General features: G+C 40.1%; 1 protein-coding gene across 3 annotated transcripts in view; it reads left to right on the top strand.

The window, feature by feature from the left end:
- The first annotated feature begins 8,420 nt into the window (after window positions 1-8,420).
- The window catches only part of SNAPC1 (small nuclear RNA activating complex polypeptide 1), a 34,643-nt gene continuing 25,346 nt past the window's right edge, over window positions 8,421-17,717 (top strand). Inside the window, exons 1-4 of one of the 3 annotated variants that reach the window (XM_032875247.1) lie at window positions 8,421-8,625; window positions 11,058-11,217; window positions 11,368-11,508; window positions 12,080-12,184. In XM_032875247.1, the coding sequence (XP_032731138.1) occupies window positions 8,498-8,625; window positions 11,058-11,217; window positions 11,368-11,508; window positions 12,080-12,184 (534 nt within the window). In that variant the 5' untranslated portion in view covers window positions 8,421-8,497. The remainder of the gene's footprint in view (window positions 8,626-11,057; window positions 11,218-11,367; window positions 11,509-12,079; window positions 12,185-17,717) is intronic. The other 2 variants (XM_032875246.1, XM_032875248.1) reach the window with 2 other exon arrangements.

Here is a 17,717-nt window from a genome sequence, read left to right as displayed (position 1 = left end):
TTTTTTTTTTAGGTCTGCCACTAACCACTTTACTCGTATTTCATCCCTTAAAATAGCGCTGAACCTGTTGTCCCAGATCGTTTTACAGATCGTTGTTCGATCTGTAGAATTTGATATGAAATAGTCTCCCTGTACTATAAAAGCTATACCTTGTCACAAACCCTCCTGTCAAAAGCGTTCTGGAGCTTTGTTGTGTTCACACCTTTCAGAGGTCTGGACATAATTTTCTTACCTGTAGTGGACGGTTTTATCCAAGAAGCTGCCCAGACACCCGATCTCCTTGTACTATTTAATTTCTTTTATTCCCTTTTCTCGGCTCCATGATCCGGGACGGAGAGGAAAAACAGGTGCCTGAGAGCAGCACTGATCAGACGGACCCCTCAGCGGGGAAAATAACAAGCGGAAGGGACCGGCCACCCCCTTCTATCCCTGGTGCCGCTGGTACTACACGGTAAGGATGCGAAACACAAGCCGCAGGGAGAAACTTCCCCAAACCCCGCCTGCCCCGCTGCAGGCCCCGCCCCGGTACGTGCTCCGGCACAGCACCGCAGCCCCGGCCCCCGCCCTCGTCTCCCAGGCGGGGTTAGTTCCGTGGGGGTGTTGCTCCGGCACCCGCCTACGTGTGAGAGCTCATGTGGGAGGCGCGGGCCCCTCCCGGCCTCTGGCTGGGCGGGCGGGGTGCGCTAGTGGTCAGCGGTGCCCTCTGTCTCCGCAGATCTGTCCAATTGTGATGCCTGGCTCTTGCCCAAACTTTCCTTGGGATGAGCCGGTTGGGAGATTCAGGGCATGGAGATTCAGTGTGTTGCTGTGGAGCTGTCTGCGGAACTCCCAAATATTTTGGGGTGGGAAGCTGTGCTTTATGGAATAGAAAAATATCTATAGAGGTCTCCTAACAGATTGAAGCTTGCTTAACATTGTAACAGGTTTTTAAAAATAAGTCATCTATTAATCTGGTCAGAAATAGAGGACTCTTTTGGTTATTTAGATGTATTTCTCATAAAGCACTCAAAGATTTAGTTAATTTTAAAGCACTTTGAGATATCCCTGATTAAGTTCATTGGAATTTTAGCTGCCCCAGGTGTTGTTCTGTCTTGTTTTGCTTTTTATTTGTCGTGTTTTTTGATTATTGTGTGCCCGCATCCTATTGAGGCCAGCTATTGAGAATCTTTTGGGAGAAAATAATGTAGTTGGACAGAAGGGAGGTGAGTTTATGGAATACGGAGAAGCTTGGGGCATTAAACTTAAATCTCCTGTAATTAGTATGTTAAGATTGTGCAGGCTGTAGTAAGACGACAAAGGTATTGTTTCAATTAATAACCTCATCTGTGCATATCCACAGTTGTCAACATTTTACATTTTATTTTAAATTGTTTCCTTCAGGAAAATTTGCTGTTCATGGTTTTTCCAAATAGAATATCGAAGAAAGAGTCCATTTTTAAAAAGTGATTGAGGTGGTTTAAATATGTTTTACTAATAAAAACTGATCTGTGGCCTTAAACTTTTGTGTTTGTATTAATTTATTTAGGGAAGTGCCATTTAAAGAGTCCTAAAACTCTTTTGGTCTTATGGATGCTTAATAATCATAAATTGGCAATTCTCCACAGAGCAGAGCAAGCTGAGGCAGCGGGGCGGCAGGGGGGGGGTTGGCTTTAATGTTTATCACCAAGGGCAATGCATTTTAAAAAGTTGAGAAACATCATATCTATATCTATATATATATCTCCATCTATATCTATATATATATATCTCCTCACAAGTACATGAGAATTCTGTCAGTCAAACCTATTTTTAGAGATCTTTGAAACATTAAAACATTAAGAAACACTATATTGAGCTCCTTTTCAAATATTTTTGGGTAATATTATTTGTTCTTTGAAACAGATTTTTTTTTTTTAATGGTTCTACACAACTGCTATGACAAACACAGGAGTTCTGAACAGCTGTGGGATAAACCATCATAAACTGTTTCCTGATTTCCCACTCTGCTGGTAGAATATTGAAAGCAAGAACAAAAGCATAAGCAAAAAATGAGGTATTAACACCACAAAGTAGAGAGGAGCCAGCACAGCCTGGGTAGGTGCTATGCCTCCTCCCAGGCAAATTCAACTGCAAATACTTGTCACCACTGTGAACTTCCATGTCACTACAACTTTAGCTTTCTTAACTTCTTGGTTTTTGTTTTTTTTTTTAAGCTTCCTTGGTCATTTGTGCACGCCTTATCTCCCCTACTAAAGTTCTTAGTTCCTTTGAGCGTGATTCCATATGATTCATCTTTGATTGCTCCTTAAAACTTTCCTCTCTGTTTACACAAGGACAACCCACACATGATCAAAGGTGGGAAGTATCTCTTGTGACAGGGGGACCAGAGAAGAATTATGACTGGAGAAAGAGAATGGAGAAAACAGGACTATTTTCTAGTCTTCCAGTGAAATCCATTCATTCAGTGAACAATTACTTAGGGTTGAGTGAGTCCAAGGTGTTTGCTAGGTTTAGAATGTTTGCTTCCTCTCAACATTCATATGTTGAAACCTAACCTACAAGATACTACTGTTAGGAAGTAGGGCCTTTGGGCGGTGATTAGATCATGAGTGTAGAGCTTCATGAAAGGGATTTGTGCCCTTATAAAACAGATGTTTCTCTCTCTCCCCACCCTCATGATTTAATCACTGCACAAAGGCACCACTTCCTAATACCATCATCTTGGAGGTTAGGTTTCAACATAGGAATGTTCACATCTTCTCCTGAGAGCTCCATTGCTTCCTTTGGCCATGTGAGGATTCAGTGAAAAGTGGGTGATCTTCAACTGTAACAGGGTTCTCACCGGCCTCCAGAACTGTGAGGAATAAAGGTTTGCTATTTATAAGCTCCCCAGTTTATGCTTTTTTTCTTAAAGAAGCTTGAACAGACTAGGACAATGTTATTCTAAGACCTGCGGGTGATATAAATATTCCAGAATGTGGTGCCTACCATCAACAGCCCCTGTATGAGCTACTCACACAGTCAGCTGTTTATTGAGCAAAACATGATTGAAAACTGAATAGAATGTTTACTGGCCATTTAATATGTTCTGGGTCACCATTACCTTTTCTTTCCATGAATTGTTTCTAGCTTGATAATCTGTATCCAGACTATACTGCTCCCCAAAGGAACCTCAAATTTGGCCTCTGAAAAATTGTGCTCCAAATGATTCATCATATGTTCTCCAAATGCCTCCTCCTCCTGCATTCCCTGCTCAGTGTCCCAAACCAATCCCTAGAGGTCACTTGTCACTTCTAACCTTATCCACACATCCAGTCTGACTCAGTTCTTTTCTTTCTTTAAATTTCCACTATGGAAACTTTGAACATGTACAAAAGTAAAGAGAATAATATAATGATGCCCAAGTATCTGCTGTTGGGTTCCCTGGGAAGTAGACTCTGAGATGGAGACTGCAGGTCATGTATTAGTGTGTTAAGGGACAACATGAGAAAGCAAAAAAGCAGAAGTAGTCAGAGTGAGAAACGGAGCTGAGAAGCAGTCCCAACAAATGTCTTCAGCAGCCATGTGCAGAGCTCTGGACCTGGGATGGTCCTTGAGAGTTGTCCCAAGTTACAGAGATGGCTGGGGCCTTTACACCACTACACTGATCAATCATTGGAGGGGGGAGTTATGCCTTTAAAGGCATGTCCAGGAAAATAGCAGTATGAGGAGCTCCATGGACTTGCTCCCCAGTGAAACAACTACAGTTGGCAAGAATTAAAAAAAATATATCCCACTTAAAGTTTCTTGAAATTGGCTGAAGAGAATACAGCAGATGAAGAAAATTTTATTCAAGAAAGTATATTAAATCTTGGTAAGAATAACAAGACTTAGTGACACCACCTGCGCCATGACTTGCTGCCTCCCCTACCCTGCTCAGTATGACGAAAGCTCAACTCCAGGTGGGTGTGGCCAAGAAAAGGTTCCCTCTACCCCTCTGTCCCAGCAAAAGGCTATGGTACCTCTCTGGGAGGGCCAGGCTGCCAGCACTTCTTATCCTCTTTAACTTCATGTTGCAAAGGCTAAATTCCAGGTAAGTACAGCCTGAAGATTGGAGACATTGGGAACTCCTTTCTTCCTTTCAGACACTATTCATAGGACAGGCTCTATTCCAGGTGCAGCAGACCAAGAGTGCTCAGATCCCAGTGGCTTTCATCCCCACTCTCATGTAAGCTGGGAGTTCCATGCCAGCAGAGGCAGCCTGAGAAGGAAGAGACTATAGCCCCCCCCACACCCCCGCCATGGCCCTGCTCCTAAAGCAGAGGTATCATTCTGAGAGAAGTGGGCCCCTGTCCCCATCCCCAGCTCCACAGCAGTCGCTCAGAGATTTCTCCCAGGGGGAGAGAAAGTCCATTAGAACAGAGAACTCTGACACTCTCCCCACAGGAATGGACTTTATTTGTAAGAGTGTGAGAAGATTCAAACCCAAAGGTGCTCTTGAAAACAACGGATATTCTCATGATAAGTTATTAAGAGGAGGGTGGTAGCTCCATGGCAGCAAGAAGTTAAACTGCAGACCAATGAGTTTGGCAGGGCGGTGGGGGGTGGGGTGGGGAGAGTGGTGGGGGGAAGCCAAGGAAAGAGACAACTAGGAGAAGCCCTCTTGGGATCTGAACAAGCCTCAAAGCCTATCTATGCAAAGGAGCTGAAATGTAATTGGATTAGACTGTGTCCCCAGGATACTGTCAAGAGCAAAGGAGCAATCAATAGGCAGTTACTGGAGCCCAATGGCTGGGTGTAATAACAACAGAGTCAGGCTCTTTAATGGAGAGATCTGGAAAAGAGACAGCCAAAGAAAGCCTTGCTAAAACCACTCTCATCCTAGGTAACTGTGTGCAAAGTTACCTAGGATGTACCCTCTGAGTAGCTACTTAAAGAGTCTTCACTTCTTGGGTGAAATGGACCTCACTAAAATAGTCTAGTCAGGTCACTAAACAAATAAACAAGGAAACAAAAAAAACCAACCAGCCCCATGGGAAAGGGGGAGCAATCAGTATTCAGAATCGCTACAATAAATTATATGTACTAGTAGTAAATATTTTCATATCTTAACAGGTACAAAGCCATACAATTGTGTATTGGCTTCAATTAGGCCCGCACATTTGATATGGCACAGAAGTGACTTTTTAATTTTTTATTCTTTAAAGATTTATTTATTTATTTGACAGACAGAGATCACAAATAGGCAGAGAGGCAGGCAGAGAGAGGGGGAGGGGAGCAGGCTCCCTGCTCAGCAGAGAGCCAGATGCAGGGCTCCATCCCAGGACCCTGGGATCATGATCTGAGCGGAAGACAGAGGCTTAACCCAGAGCCATTCAGGTGCCCCTGGAAGTGACTTTTTAGATCATTAGGGAAAGGATGGACTATTCAATCGGAGGTGCTAGAAAATTACACATTTGTAAAATACATATACATACATATATATGGTTATATGCAAAAAAGTGAAATTGGATCCTTACCTCATACCACACATAGAAATAATTTTTAGATAGATACAGTGAATCCAAAATGAAAGGCAATACTTTTAGACTTTTGGAATAAACTTGTAGCAGCAATGTTGGCAGTTCAACAAAGATTATGCACCTCTTCCATAGATTGGAGTTGTCGTGGAGAAGAGGTTGCCCGGTTAGGGATGTTTCCCAGGTCTCTCTGCCTCGGGGGAGAACTATGTGACTTTTGGATAATAGGATATGGACTGAATTAGCACACCAGTGCTTCTTAAACTGTCTGTGGTAATGGACAATTTGTCTCCAATTTATTATGGATCAATACTTCTGTAAATGAAAACAAATATATTACCAGAAAATTGATATTTTAAAAAGTCAGACCAAATGCAAGCCCATTTTTTATTATTAGATTTAACAGACATAAAATTACATTGCCAGGTTGCTGTTAAAAGTTTACAAGTATTCTTAATTTTTGTACTACTGAGTAATGGGAAGGCAATAAATAGTTCGTGGACCAGCAGAGGTTAGCAGACCACGCACTAAGTGTACACCACTTTTGATGTGGCTCATAACAATCTCTCATGCAATATTTTACATTCTTTCTTCCCCTACGTTCAGGGTGGCTTTAAAAATCAATGGCTGAATACCTCAGAGGCTTTATCAGTCTGGTTCCCTGGATGACTTCTCAGAGCAGAACACTTTCCGCCCCATCTTGCCATCAATTGAACCTAACGTGAAAAGAAAAAAATTATTTTGTGTTAAGCTACCAAGCATTTAAGTTTATTAAGTCACAGTACTGGCATTAGCTTAGCTAATAATGAAATATAGGGAACATATTTATAGACAAAAACCCTTATTGGAAAAGATTTTTAAAATTGACTACACTAGAAATAAGAGTCTCTGTACATCAAAAATCACCATAAAGTAAACAAAAATAAATCAGACTGGGGAAAGATATTTATAATACATATAATATACACCAATTTTGTATTCAGATATAAGGTGATCCTACCAATCAATACGAAAAAGGTGAACAACCCAACTGAAACATGGGTAAAATATATGAACAGGCATTTCACAGTAGAGGAAATAGGAAAAAAAAATTAGAATTTAAGAAGATGCACAACTATGTTAAGACCACAATTAGATATCAAATTTCTGATATGATATGGCTGAATTTGGAACTGCCATACACTGATAGTGAAGTGAAAATCAGTTCAACCATGCTAGAAAAACAATTTGACATTATCTTTTAAAGTTTTACACTTGCACCCATTGTCATCTAACAATTCTACTGTACGATGTACTGCTGTAAGATGTAAGTAGAATTGCCAACCTTGGCAAACAAGAATAAAGGACAACCTTTAAAATACACTTAAACTGTGTTTAAGATAAACAATGAGTAATTTTAAAATTTTATCTGAAATTCAAGTTTAATTTGGCCTCATCTACTTTATCTGGAAATCCTACAAATAAGAGGAGCCATGTACAAAAGTGTTCACAGTAGCATACTGTTTATAAATATAAAACCTAGAACCCACCTAAATTTGTATGGAGGAAATAATGGATAAACTATGTATTCACACAACAGAACATTAGGCAGCGGTAAAAATGAATACAGCTATGAATAAATCTTAGGAACATTATTTAAGGTTGAAATTAATCCAAAGGCCTTATGTTAGAAATTAAAAAAAAAAAGGTAAAGTAAAAATGTAAAAGAAGGGGAGTGGTGCCCAGCTGGCTCAGTTGGTAAAGCATGCCACTCTTGATCTCTGGGCCATGAGTTCAAGCTCCAAGTTGGGCATAGAACTTACTTAAAAAAATTGCAATACCACTTTCATAAGACTCAAAACCAACCACAACTAGACAATATATTGTTTCGAGATCCATACACATATCAGAAAGTATATACTATATATATATGTGTGTGTGTGTGTGTATACAAGAGAATGAGAAGCAAAACAAGGTAGTTGTTACTAAGGAAGTGGTAGAGCAGGGGACCAAGTTAGAGGAAGCGGTCACAGATTAATGTGACAGAGTTGGTAGTGTTCCTGTCCTACACAGGTAGAGGTACACAAATATTTGTTACATTGCTCTGCTTCTTATCTCAGATATGTTACATAAGGTTTTCTGTATACATAAAATATTACATAAAATTTAAAAGATAGATTGACAATCAGGAAACTTAAGTGAGTTGAACAGATCTACAGACACATAGTCTAATGCTTTCTATTATATTGGGATACCTCTCCTAAAGAATAAATACAGGATGCCCTGCACCCTGAAAATGGTGAAAAGTACAAAATACAGCTCCCTATCTAGCTCCAGGAAGAAGCTAGGAGATGGAGTGTACAGAGAACCAATTAAGCCAAATAATCGATAAATATAAATAAATGCTTTCAGCTAAGTACTGTGTTAGATTATTATGAATATAGGGGATGGGTGGTGGCAGGGAGATGTTCTCAAGTTTCTCAACTTGTGGTTGCAGAAGACTGCTCCGGTTACAATGAGAGACATACATTAGACACTCTATTATGTGGTTGTAGACTGTGACAGAATGAGCCCAGTCCATTTCCTAGTAAACCGTCTTTAGCTCCTGTTTCCATGAGGAGGTAGGTGAGGAGGGGGAACTGTTCTTGCCTAGCTACAGAGTTGACTTGTCACACTCGGGTCACTTTAAAGGAAAGTGACAGTAAGGGTAAAGCCAATTTACACAAGCCAGCCTAATGCAGACCTAAAATACTTCTTGGGCTCACAGGACACTTGACATACAAACCTCTTCAATGAAATTTAAAGGACTGACCTTAGCTCCCTATGCTAAGGACAGCTGAGTAGATAAAAAGGACTGGCATCCACTCATGCGCAGTAAGCAATACCACGGTTCGCAGGAGTCCGGCTGGAGGCGGAGCTAACGGGCCCGGTAATACGTCACGGAGCGCAAGTGCGTCACTTATAGAGGCGGAACGTCCGGTCCCGGTTTCCTCGGCGACAGCGGCGGGCTGGTCCGCGTGTGGTGTTTGAGCTTCGCAGACATGGGGACTCCTCCAGGCCTGCAGACTGACTGCGAGGCGCTGCTCAGCCGCTTCCAGGAGACGGACAGTGTGCGCTTCGAGGACTTCACGGAGCTCTGGAGGAGTATGAAGTTCGGGACCATCTTCTGGTGGGTGTTTCTACTCCGCTGCCCGCCTCTCTCCCAGGTCGGCGGTGGCGTAGGAAGCTGCTTTCTTCTCCAACGCCTCGCAGCTCCTGGGAAGGGCTGAGAAAGGCGGCAGTCTCAGAATGCTGCCCCCAGCTCTGCCGGGCCTTCTTCCTGGGCGCTTTCATTCCTTTCCGCTGCATCCTTTTGCGGCGTCCTCCTCAGTGTTATTTCTGCCTGGCCGTCCTTCTCAACACTCTTCTCTGCCTGGTACCGGCCTAGATCATCCATCATTCCCCTTCCTGCAGTGGTGTTCTCTTAGAACCTCGTGTTTGAAAACAAAACAAACACCTAGGCAAGGACAAACCCCTGCACGACGGAATTCATTTTTCATAGGACAACCAAAGTTGCCTTTCTAAAGTGCAAATTTGATCCCGTCACTCCCCTGCTTACCACTCCAGTGGTTTCCACTGCCCTTAGGATAAAGCTCGAATTCCCTAATTCCCAAATTCCCTAATATGCCTAGCAAGACCCTCCGTGACCGGCCTCAGTGCATCTCAGCAACTTTATCCGCCGTTTCCCTCCATGCACTCGCTTGCTCCATTCTGCCTGTGGCCCTCTTCAGGCATTTGGAAAGCCCGGAGCTTTCCCCCACTCTTTCTGCCAGGTCACCTTTGGCTTCACTCGATTTTAAGCTCAAATGACAGTTCTTTAGGGAAGCCTTCCTTTGCCCTTCTAAAGTAAGGCGTTCAGACTGTTTTTCCTAGAGAGCTCTTCTTATTTTATCTGTGGGCTTTTACCACAGGGTATTGTGAAGTGTAGTAGAGTGGTTACTGAGCCCCACTGCCTGATTTTGAATGAGTCCGCAGAGTAACCTGACTTTGGGGGAAGTTTGCCTGAGCTTCTGCATCTATACAATGGAGACAGTGATAATAATTCCCATTGTAGTTCTAAGGGTTAAATGAGCTAATATATGTTAAGTGCTTAAGGACTCTGTAACTATTCATTATTACTATTATTGCTTTAAATTTTTCCCTCAGCTGGATAGAGCTCTGGGGACAGTGACTGGATGAATTTGGTATCCATTGGCATAACATATATAATAGTGTAAAAGCTAAATAATTGGCTGACTGAATTCTTGTGATTAAAACTCTGTGTTTTCCTGAATAAGAAGTAAAAGTACTCTTTTTTGTCGTAATATAATAATTACTTGTGTAGTTTGTACATTGCATGGTTTGAGGATAGAGAGCTATTTGTTGTACAGTTAATGAAAGGAAAGGAACTAATTTTGGTTTTTTTTTGAAGATTTTATTTATTTGACAGAGATTGAGAGAGAGCACAAGCAGGGGTGCACCAGCCAGAGGGAGAGAGAGAAGCAGGCTTCCCTGCAGAGCAGGGAGCTGGATGTGGGGCTCCATCCCAGGACCTTGGCATCATGACCTGAGCTGAAGGCAGTGGCTTAACCAACTGAGCCACCCAGGCACCCCAGGATCTAATTTTTTAATGACTACTAAATGTGATGTGTTTATAACTTAATGTATTTAATCTATAGAAGAACTCTGAAAAGCAGATATATAATTGTCCTTGTTTTATAGAAGGGGAAATTGAGGCTTAAGGAGGTTAAGTAATCTCCACGATCAAACCGCTAGTAGGTGGTAGAGCAGATACTGAGAACTGTATGTCTGTCTGCATTCAAAACCTGTGGTCTTTCAGTGCATCTCTCCTGAGAAGTGGCAGTTACAGAAAATTTTGCTGGGGTTACCTCAATATTTAGCTAGTGAAGAAAAACTAAAATGAGAAAAAAAAGTGAGGACGATTTGAAAAGTGATGTTACTTCTTTAGAAATTGCTTTGGTTGCTAATATAATAGTAGGTATTTTGCATTCTTTCAGTATATTTATTATTTGAAGAGCCTAGGCTTTGGGAGTATAGTGCAGTCGCTTTCCTGCTCTGCACCCTCTTTACTTTGGTGAGCTTTACCCTGCAGAATTGGGAGGAGGGCATGGGTTGGGTTGTATTGTCGTTCTCTAACTTTTTCACCTAGGTGTCTCAAAGACAAATGAGGGGTACTGTGAATCCCTGAGAGTATTGAGGAAAATCTCCATTATATATTAAAATGCATGTAATTTTTGTATTTTATTCTGTAATATAACCATGATTATTTTAATATTTTAAATATTTAAAATTTTTACCTGGGAATAATTTGTAACCCCTCCCTTTTTGCTCGCCAATTCAGCAAATAAAGTTGATGCTTTAGAAAGAGCATTATGTTTACCTACTATATGTCTGTGCCTCAGGGTAAGAAGCACAGCGGAAAATTAGGTCATGCTTGATCATGAAAGGATCAGATGTGGAATGCCCATTCAGTTTCTAGCAGCTGCTAGAATATACATCTTCTAATTTTTGTTCATTACTTGTTTACTGAGAGTCATAATATATTTTCTCTTTGTTTCCTAGTGGTAGAATGAGAAATTTAGAAAAGAACAAGTTTACAAAAGAAGCGTTAGCTTTGGCTTGGCAATATTTTTTACCTCCATACACCTTCCAGATCAGAGTTGGTGCTTTGTATCTGCTATACGGATTATATAACACCCAACTGTGTCAACCAAAGCAAAAGGTAATACTTGTTTTCCCTCAGCAACATAGGAAATAGGTACAATATTTTTACAACAAACTGATTTTAATAGGAATGCCAGTATTTCAAAAATATAATACATTTGTGAAGAAGATTTACCTTTAGTAACAACTTTTTTACTTTTGTTTGTAGATTAGAGTTGCCCTGAAGGATTGGGATGAAGTTTTAAAATTTCAGCAAGATTTGATAAATGCACAACATTTTGATGCAGCATATATTTTTAGGAAATTACGACTAGACAAAGCATTTCACTTTACAGCTATGCCCAAATTGGTATGTTGTCTAAAATAGATCATTTTTTAAAATGAGAACTAATGCTTTATTGTTCATAAAGTACCTCAATCTCCATGAAGTAGAAAAGATACCATGTAATTTCTGATACTTGTAGAAAGGTTTCTTAAAATAGGAGAAAATGCTTTCTAACTACTTTTCTTTTGCAAACAATTTAGTCTTTGCTTTTAAATGCAGTGTTTCTAAATGCCGTCTATTAAATTGTTAGAAGAAATTAGATTTGGCATCTGCCATTTTGCTTATTTCCCTTTTCAGACATTAGGTTACAGAAAGAAGACCAAGGAATTTTAATGTCAGTTGGTGAAAAGTTGAAACTTCCACTAATAAAATTTATTTCTTCAGTCTTAATGACAGATGAGACACTAGACTGAAAGAGCATTAAGTCCTAATTCTGGTTCTGACATCAGCTCGCAAATCATGTAACTTGTCTGAATATCATCTGAAGTTAGAAGCTTATGGCATGGCATCTTAAAGGTTATTTTAAAATTCTAGTAGTCTTTGGAAAATGGATTATCTAAAAAATATCCTTTAAAAGACATTCATTATCATCTAGCTATCATATAGGATGAAGAAGAAAATTCAGCGAGCTGAAGTTACAGAAGAATTTAAGGATCCAAATGATCGTGTAATGAAACTTATCACTTCTGATGTATTAGAGGTAAATTTGTTTTTTCTGCCCTTGAAATTAAAAAAAATTGTTATTATTATACCTTCATCTATGGGATACTGAAGTTTTTTCTAATGAATTTAACTGTTGATAGAATGCTTATTTTTCCTCCAAAGTATCAGAAGTAACACACCCTAAATATATGAAAATTTATGGAATAAATCTGGAAACTCAGAAACAAAAAGATGTAGAAGACTGTACTTGAACTTGGGTATTTAGATTCAAATACTGAAACCACCATTTGTATTTGACTTTAGATGGTTCATAAAACAAGAATTTAGGGCACCTAGGTAGCTCAGTGGGTTAAAGCCTCTGCATTCAGCTCAGGTCATGATCCCAGGGCTCTGGGATCAAGCCCCACATCCGGCTCTCTGCTCAGTGGGGAGCCTGCTTCTTCCTCTCTCCTCCTGCCTCTCTGCCTATTTATGATCTCTGTCAAATAAATAAAATCTTTAAAAAAATAAAATTATGTACTCATTTCCTAAGTTCCCTTTTATATGTTTATTTAAAAACTTATTGAATAACAATGAGGCTATTCTGATAAAAATTTGAAATCAAGAATTATGGATAAGAGGCACACTCTTTTTTTTTTAAATTTTATTTTATTTTTTCAGTGTTCCAAGATTCATTTTTTATGCACCACACCCTGTGTGCGATGCAATACATGCCCTCCTTAATACCCACCACCAGGCTCACCTAACCCTGCACACCCCTCCCTCCAAAACCCTCAGTTTATTTCTCAGAGTGCACAGTCTATCATGGTTCGTCTCCCCCTCCAATTTCCCCCAATTCACTTTTCCATTCCTTCTAATGTCCTCCATGTTATTCCTTATGGCCCACAAGTAAGTGAAACCATGTGATAATTGACTCTCTCTGCTTGACTTATTTCACTCAACGTAATCTCCAGTCCCGTCCATGTTGACACAAAAGTTGGGTATTCATCCTTTCTGATGGAGGCATAATATTCCACTGTATATATGGACCATATCATCTTTATCCATTTGTTTGTTGAAGGGCATCTTGCTTCTTTCTACAGTTTAGCAATTGTGGCCATTGTTGTTATGAACATTGGGCTACAGATGGCCTATCTTTTCACTACATCTGTATCTTTGGGGTAAATACCCAGTAGTGCAATTGCAGGGTTATAGGGTATTTTTAATTTCTTAAGGAATCTCCAGACTGTTTTCCAAAGTAGCTACACCAACTTGCATTCCCACCAACAGTGTAAAAGGGTTCCCCTTTCTCCACATCCTCTCCAACACTTGTTGTTTCCTGTCTTGTTAATTTTGGCCGTTCTAACTGGTGTAAAGTGGTATCTCAATGTGGTTTTCATTTGAATTTCCCTGATGGCTAATGATGATGAACATTTTTTCATGTGTCTGTTAGCCATTTGTATGTCTTCTTTGGAGAAGTGTCTGCTCATGTCTTCTGCCCATTCTGACGTGGTAATCTATTTTTTGAGTCGAGTTTGAGGAGTTCTTTATAGATCTTGGATATCAGCCCTTTGTCTGTGGTGTCATTTGCAAATATCTTCTCCCATTCTGTGGGTTGCCCCCTTTTTTTTTTTTTTAAGATTTTTTTAATTTATTTGACAGATCACAAGTAGGCAGAGAGACAGGCAGAGAGAGAGAGGAGGAAGCAGGCTCCCCACTGAGCAGAGAGCCCGATGTGGGGCTCGATCCCAGGACCCTGGGATCATGACCTGAGCCGAAGGCAGAGGCTTTAACCCACTGAGCCACTCAGGTGCCTCAACCCCTTTGTTTTGTTGACTGTTTCCTTTGCTGTGCAGAAGCTTTTGATCTTGATGAAGTCCCAAAAGTTCATTTTTGCTTTTGTTTCCTTTGCTTTTGGAGACATGTCTTGAAAGAAGTTGCTGTGGCCAATGTTGAAGAGGTTACTGCCTATGTTCGCCTCTAGGATTTTGATAGATTCCTGCCTCATGTTGAAGTCTTTTATCTGTTTTGGCTTTATCTTTGTGTGTGGTGTAAGAAAATGGTCAAGATTCATTCTTCTAAATATAGCTGTCCAATTTTCCCATCACTGTTTGTTGAAGAGACTGTTTTTTTTTCCACTGGATATTTTTTCCTGCTTTGTTGAAGATTATTTGACCACAGAGTTGCAGGTCCATATCTGGGCTCTCTATTCTGTTCCACTGGTCTGTGTGTGTGTTTTTGTACCATACTGTCTTGGTGATCACAGCTTTGCAGTAAAGCTTGAAATCAGGCAACGTGATGCCCCTAGTTTTTTTCTTTTTCAACATTTCATTAGCAATTCGGGGTCTTCTCTGTTTCCATACAAATTTCAGGATTGTTTGTTCCAGCACTTTGAAAAATGCTGGTGGAATTTTGATCGGGATGACATTGAAAGTATAGATTGCTCTAGGCAGTATAGACATTTTAACAATGTTTATTCTTCTGTTCATGAGCATGGAATGCTTTTCCATCTCCTTGTGTCTTCAATTTCTTTCATGAGTATTCTGTAGTTCCTCGAGTACAGATCCTTTGGTTAGGTTTATTCCCAGGTATCTTATGGTTCTTGGTGCTACTGTAGATGGAATTGATTCTCTAATCTCCCTTTCTGTGTTTTCATTGTTAGTGTGTAGGAAAGCAACTGATTTCTATGCATTGATTTTGTATCCAGCCATATCACTGAATTGCTGTATGAGTTCTAGTAGTTTGAGGGTGGAGTCTTTTGGGTTTTCCATATGAAGGACCATGTCATCTGTGAAGAGAGAGAGTTTGACTTCTTCTTTGCCAATTTGAATATTTGTTATTTCTTTTTGTCTGATTGCTGTTGCTAGGACTTCTAGTACTATGTTGAACAACAGTGGCGAGAGTGGGCATCCTTGTCCTGTTCCTGATTTCCAAGGGAAAGCTGTCAGCTTTTCCCCACTGAGAATGATTTTCGCTGTGGGTTTTTCATAGATAGGTTTTATGAAGTTGAGGAATGTTCCCTCTATCCCTATACTTTGAAGAGTTTTAATCAGGAACAGATGCTGTATTTTGTTAAATGTTTTTTTGCATCAATTGAGAAGAGCATGTGGTTCTTCTCTTATTGATTTGTTCTGTCTCACTGATTGATTTCCAAATATTGAACCACCCTTGCATCCCAGAGGTAAATCCCACCTGGTCATGGTAGATAATCTTTATAATGTACTGTTGGATCCTGTTGGCTAAGATCTTGTTGAGAATCTTGGCATCCATATTCATCAGGGATATTGGTCTGAAATTCTCCTTTTTGATGGTGTCTTTGCCTGGTTTGGGGATCAGGGTAATGCTGCCTTCATAGAAAGAGTCTGGAAATTTTCCTTCTGTTTCTATTATTTTGAAACAGCTTCAGGAAAATAGGTATTATTCTTTGAATGTTTGGTAGAATTCCCCAGGGAATCAGTCAGGTGGTGGGCTCTTGTTTTTTGGGAGGGTTTTTGATCACTGCTTCAGTGTTGTTACTAGATATTCAGGTTGTCAATTTCTTCCTCTTTCAGTCTTGGAAGTTTATAGGTTTCCAGGAATGCATCCATTTCATCTAGGTTACTTAACTTATTGGCATATAACAATTGATAGTAATTTCTGATGATTGTTTCTATTTCCTTGGTGTTAGTTGTGATCTGTCCCCTTTCATTCATAATTTTATTAATTTGGGTCCTCTCTCTTTTCTTTTGGATTAGTTTAGCCAGTGGTTTATCGATCTTATTGATTCTTTCAAAGAACCAGCTTCTAGTTTTGTTGATGTGTTCTACTGTATGTCTAGTTTCTAACTCATTGATCTCTGCTCTAATCTTGATTATTTCCCTTCTTGTGCATGGGTTGGCTTAATTTGTTGTTGATTTTCCAGTTCTTTAAGGTGTAAAGAGAGCTGGTGTGTTCTGAATTTTTCAGTTTTTTTGAGTGAGGCTTGGATGGCTATGTCTTTCCCCCTTTGCTGTATCCCATAGGTTTTGGACCGATGTTTCTTGATTCTCATTGGTTTCCATGAATTGTTTAAGTTCTTTTTTGATTTCCTGATTGATCCAAACATTCTTAAGCAGGTTGGTCTTTAGCTTCCAAGTTTTATTTTATTTTATTTTATTTTATTTAACAGAGAGAGATCACAAGTAGGCAGAGAGGCAGGCAGAGAGAGAGAAAGGGAAGCAGGCTCCCTGCTGAACAGAGAGCCTGACATGGGGCTCGATCTCAGGACCCTGAGATCATGACCTGAGCCGAGGGCAGAGGCTTTAACCCACTGAGCCACCCAGGAGCCCCTAGCTTCCAAGTTTTTAATTCCTTCCAAACTTTTTCCTGTGGTTGAGTTGCAGTTTCAAAGCATTGTGGTCCGAGAATATGCAGGGAATAATCTCAATCTTTTGGTATCGGTTGAGCCCTGATTTGTGACCCGGTATGTGGTCTGTTGTGGAGAAAGTTCCATGTGCACTCGAAAATAATGAATATTCTGTTGTTTTAGGGTGGAATGTTCTGTATATATCCATGAGGTCCATCTGGTCCAATGTGTCATTCAAAGCTCTTGTTTCCTTATTGATTTTCTGCTTGGATAATCTGTCTGTTACTGAGAGTGGCGTGTTAAGATCCCCTACAATTAATGTATTCATATCAATATGGCTTTTTATTTTGATTAACAATTGGCTTATGTAGTTGGCTGCTCCCATATTGGGGGCATAAATATTTATAATTGTTAGATCTTCTTGGTGGATAGACCCTTTACGAATGATGTAGTGTCCTTCTGACTACAGTCTTTAGTTTAAAATATGACTTATCTGATATGAGAATCACTATCCCAGCTTTCTTTTGAGGCCCGTTGGCATGAGAGATGATTCTCCATGCCTTCACTTTCAGTCTGGATATATCTTTTGGTTCCAAATGTGTCTCTTTTAGACAGCATATGGACGGGTCCTTTCATTTTATCCAGTCTGCAACCCTGTACCATTTTATGGGAGCATTTAGGCCATTCACGTTGAAAGATAAGTTTTTATTGACAGCATGTTGCCTGTGAAGTCCTTATTTCTATAGATTTTCTCTGTGATTTTCTGTTCTATGTCACTCTTGGGTTCTTTCTTATTTTATAGAAGCCCCCCTTAATATTTCTTGTAGTGCTGGCTTGGGGGTCACATACTCTTTTACACTTTGCTGGTCGTGGAAGCTTTTTATCTCTCCATCCATTTTGAGTGTCAACCTTGCTGGATAAAGTGTTCTTGGCTGCATGTTCTTCTCATTTAGTGCCCTGAATATGTCTTGCCAGCCCTTTCTGGCTTGTCAGGTTTCTGTGGACAGGTCTGATGGTATTCTGATGGACCTTCCTCTGTACATAAGGAATCTCTTCCCCCTAGCTGCATTTAGAACCTCTTGTCTAAAATTATGATTCTTGAATTTTGCAATCAAGTGTCTGGAGATCTTTCTAGATTCATTGATCTTGGTGGATGTCATTTCTGCCTCCAGGACACAAATGCTTGTTCCATTTCCCAGACTGGGGAAATTTTCATCCAGAATTTTTTCAACTATATCTTCTAGTCTTCTCTCTTTCTCCACCCCCT

This window comes from Lontra canadensis, unplaced genomic scaffold, assembly GCF_010015895.1.
Source record: "Lontra canadensis isolate GAN:19392208 unplaced genomic scaffold, GSC_riverotter_1.0 scaffold55, whole genome shotgun sequence".
Classification (NCBI taxonomy): Eukaryota; Metazoa; Chordata; class Mammalia; order Carnivora; family Mustelidae; genus Lontra; species Lontra canadensis.
Note: the sequence above shows the minus strand (reverse complement) of the source record. Positions and strands in the feature narration are given on the sequence as shown.